The sequence below is a fragment of the Gekko japonicus genome, unplaced genomic scaffold (genome assembly GCF_001447785.1).
Source record: "Gekko japonicus isolate JY-2015 unplaced genomic scaffold, Gekko_japonicus_V1.1 scaffold2144, whole genome shotgun sequence".
In the NCBI taxonomy this organism is placed as follows: domain Eukaryota; kingdom Metazoa; phylum Chordata; class Lepidosauria; order Squamata; family Gekkonidae; genus Gekko; species Gekko japonicus.
The window spans coordinates 257894-260919 of record NW_015166485.1 but is presented as its reverse complement, the minus strand read 5'-3'; the positions used below and the strand labels follow the sequence as shown (position 1 = coordinate 260919).

The 3026-nt window shown below is 52.5% G+C and overlaps 1 protein-coding gene across 1 annotated transcript in view; it reads right to left on the bottom strand.

Annotated features, from left to right (window-relative positions):
- Positions 1–682: 682 nt before the first annotated feature.
- Positions 683–3026, bottom strand: part of RNF40 (ring finger protein 40, E3 ubiquitin protein ligase) — a 25232-nt gene continuing 22888 nt past the window's right edge. Inside the window, exons 18-20 of the mRNA XM_015412153.1 lie at positions 2532–2672; positions 1549–1650; positions 683–1440 (exon numbers count right to left, since the gene is read on the bottom strand). Of these exons, the coding sequence (XP_015267639.1) occupies positions 1264–1440; positions 1549–1650; positions 2532–2672 (420 nt within the window). The 3' untranslated portion in view covers positions 683–1263. The remainder of the gene's footprint in view (positions 1441–1548; positions 1651–2531; positions 2673–3026) is intronic.

Below are 3026 nucleotides of genomic sequence, written 5' to 3'. Positions count from 1 at the left end.
GCCTCTCTGTGGCAACCCTGGGCTTCCTCGGTGGCCTCCCCTCCAAGTACCGACCAGGGCCGACCCTGCTTAGCTTCTGAAATCTGATGAGATTGGACATCCAGGCCAGAGGGACCTCTCTCTAAATCTGTCTGATCCCATTTTAGAACCATCTATGCTTCAGGTTGTCATCATGCCTACTGCCCATAAATGCCACAATTACTCATGGAGCAAAGTAGTACTCACTTTTGCTCATTTTGAATCCATTTGCCCACCAATCTGAGGGCCTCCGAGTTCTATTACTAGGGATCTCTATCCACTTCCGACATCCTAAGAATTAATTTTTATAAAGCCCCACAAGAATTTATCCTGTAAATGCTTTTTCAGTCATTATAAAACATTTTAAAGGTGTGCACTGTCATCTAAAGTGGCTGACAGCTTGCAATTTAGAGATCTATCCTGGGAACAGCTTTCTGTTGGCTAAACGGCTTTTCTTTCTGCACTGAGAACTTCCGCCCCACCAGGAAAATATTTGCCACACAAAATCCTGGCTACAGGCCTGCCTATGTGTATGTGAGATCCATGATGCTCCCTATGGACTTCGAATTCTGTAAAATCAGGGCCCTCTGCCTCCCACCCTAAAGACCCCACCCCAAACCCTGCCCCAGAGCGAACGTGGGCACAAACATTGGAGGAACACGGAGGCACCTCACGGGAGTAGACCACCTCCCAAGTTTTACTTCCAAAAACCTCCACACAGAATGTATCTTAAAAATTAAAAAGAAAAGAAAAGTACTCTCTTCTGCAACAGGGCGCCATTCATCTGCATGACTGCTGCCAGCAGCCGGAGGTTGGGAATCTTGCGTCGTAAAAGTTTTCAAAACGGTAGAAGAAAAACAACAAAAAGTTCCGGAGGCAACTGGGAGTGGCCTGCCTGGGAAAGGTCAAAGAGAAGCTTACAGAGGAAATTCTTCCAGATACAAGGAGGGGGATCCAGTGATACCCAATGGGGACCCAAGACAGCAGACTCGGGAGCAAAGAAGCTGAGCGGAAGGCAGGAGAGGGAGGAAAAATAAACAGAGAGAGACGGAGAAAGCTCCACCCTCTAGGGAACCCCGGATGGTGATGTCTTAACTCTGGGAAGAGATCCAGGGAACTGGGAGGGAGAAAGAGCAGAGGTGGATTTTGTGTGGATCCCAGGGCCGGTCTTTTTAAGGGAACCACAAGATCCAAGCAGAGTCCATGAAGGGGATCCCCCTCAGGTGGGAACAGGTCCCCAGGCGCTCAGCTGATGTAGATGCGGTGAAAGTCGTTGGCGCCGAAGGCTGCATTGCACTTGGGGCACTTCCGCTGGCGGGTGTCGTAGCGCGTCTTGACGCACTCAAAGCAGAAGACGTGGAAGCACTTGGTGAGGACAGCGTCCTTCTTGCGCGTGTTGCAGCAGGGGCAGGTCAGCTTGGCCTGGGGAGGCAGACCGGAGGAGGAGGTGAGGCTGGGGCTTCCGGGAGCGCCTTTCCCCAGGGGAGGCTGCGCCAGGGGACAGAAGCACCCTTCGCCTCCTCCACTCACCTTGTACTCCTTGATCTCCTCCTGCAAGATCTCGTCAGCATCCGCATAGACCTCCACCTTCCGCTGTTTCTCCAGCTTGCGCCGCAGGCGGGAGATATCCTCCTGGGGAAGGGGGTACACATCAATGGGACCAAAAAGGAGAAGGGGGACGTGTAGCAGGCGCAGGGCCATGAGCTGGTGGGCGGCCCAGGCTCGCCCAGTCTCATCAGGTCTTGGAAGCTAAGCAGGGTCAAGTCCTGGTCAGTGTTCCCTCTAAGCTGAGTTAGTGTGAGTTAGCTCACAGTTTTTTAGCCTCCGGCTCACACATTTCTGTCTCAGCTCAGGAAGGAGGGCTCCAGAACAAACTAATTTATGCAGCAGCCAAATCACATGCTCACAACTTTAATGCCAGGAGCTCACAAAGGAGAATTTTTGCTCACAAGACTCCACAGCTTAGAGGGAACATTGGTCCTGGTTAGTACTGGGGTGGGAGACCACCCAGGAAGCCCAGGGTTGCTATGCAGAGCCAGACAACAGCAAACGACCTCCGTTTGTCTCTTGCCTTGAAAACCTGCCTGGGTCACGATAAGCTGGCTGCAATTTGATTTGGTGTAGTGGTTAAGTGCGCGGACTCTAATCTGGGAGAACCGGGTTTGATTCCCCACTCCTCCGCATGCAGCTGCTGGATGACCTTGGGCAAGCAATAGTTCTGACAGTTCTGACAAGAGCTGTCCTTGAAAGGGCAGTTCTTGAGAGAGCTCTCTCAGCCCCACCTACCTCACAGGGTGTCTGTTGTGGGGACGGGAAGGGAAAGGAGATTGTGAGCCGCTCTGAGTGAAGGGCAGAGAATAAATCCAATCTCCTCCTCCTCCTTCCACTTTCCCACCACCACAGCAGGCAGAAGACAACGCAGAAGCCCCAGTCCTAACAAGTCTCTTGACAAAAAGCATCAGAGCTGGCAGACACACCCACACGGCACAACAGAAGTGGTCCCCGTTCCGTACCTGAGCCCTCTTGAGGTTAAAAGACTCCTTCTCCTTGGCTGCTCGGTTCTCGGCCATGCAGGTCTGGATTTCCTTCAGCTTACACTGCACGTGCTCCAGCTGCACCTTCAGGTCCTCCGCCAACTGGGCAGCCTCCACCGCCTGCAGGGGGAACAGAACAGAGCCCGTGAGCTGCCCCTTCTTAAAAGCATCCGAGGGGACTGCCGTCTGCCATGAATGTCTCCAACAGCATCCTTCAACGGGAATCCCATTTCTAGGCCTCCGTATGTTCCGCAACTAAGCACCGAGAGTGACAGCGAGGCACAGAACTTGCCAGTCGGGGAATCTCAGCGCTTTTTTTGTTTTTTAGTTTCTAGCCCTGAAGGTGAAGCAGTCTGGATAGAAAAGAGTGATTAACACATGGAATTCACTGCCACAGGAAGTGGTGGCGGCTACAAGCATGGACGGCTTCAAAAGGGAATTAGATAAGCATATGGAGCAGAGGTCCATCAGTGG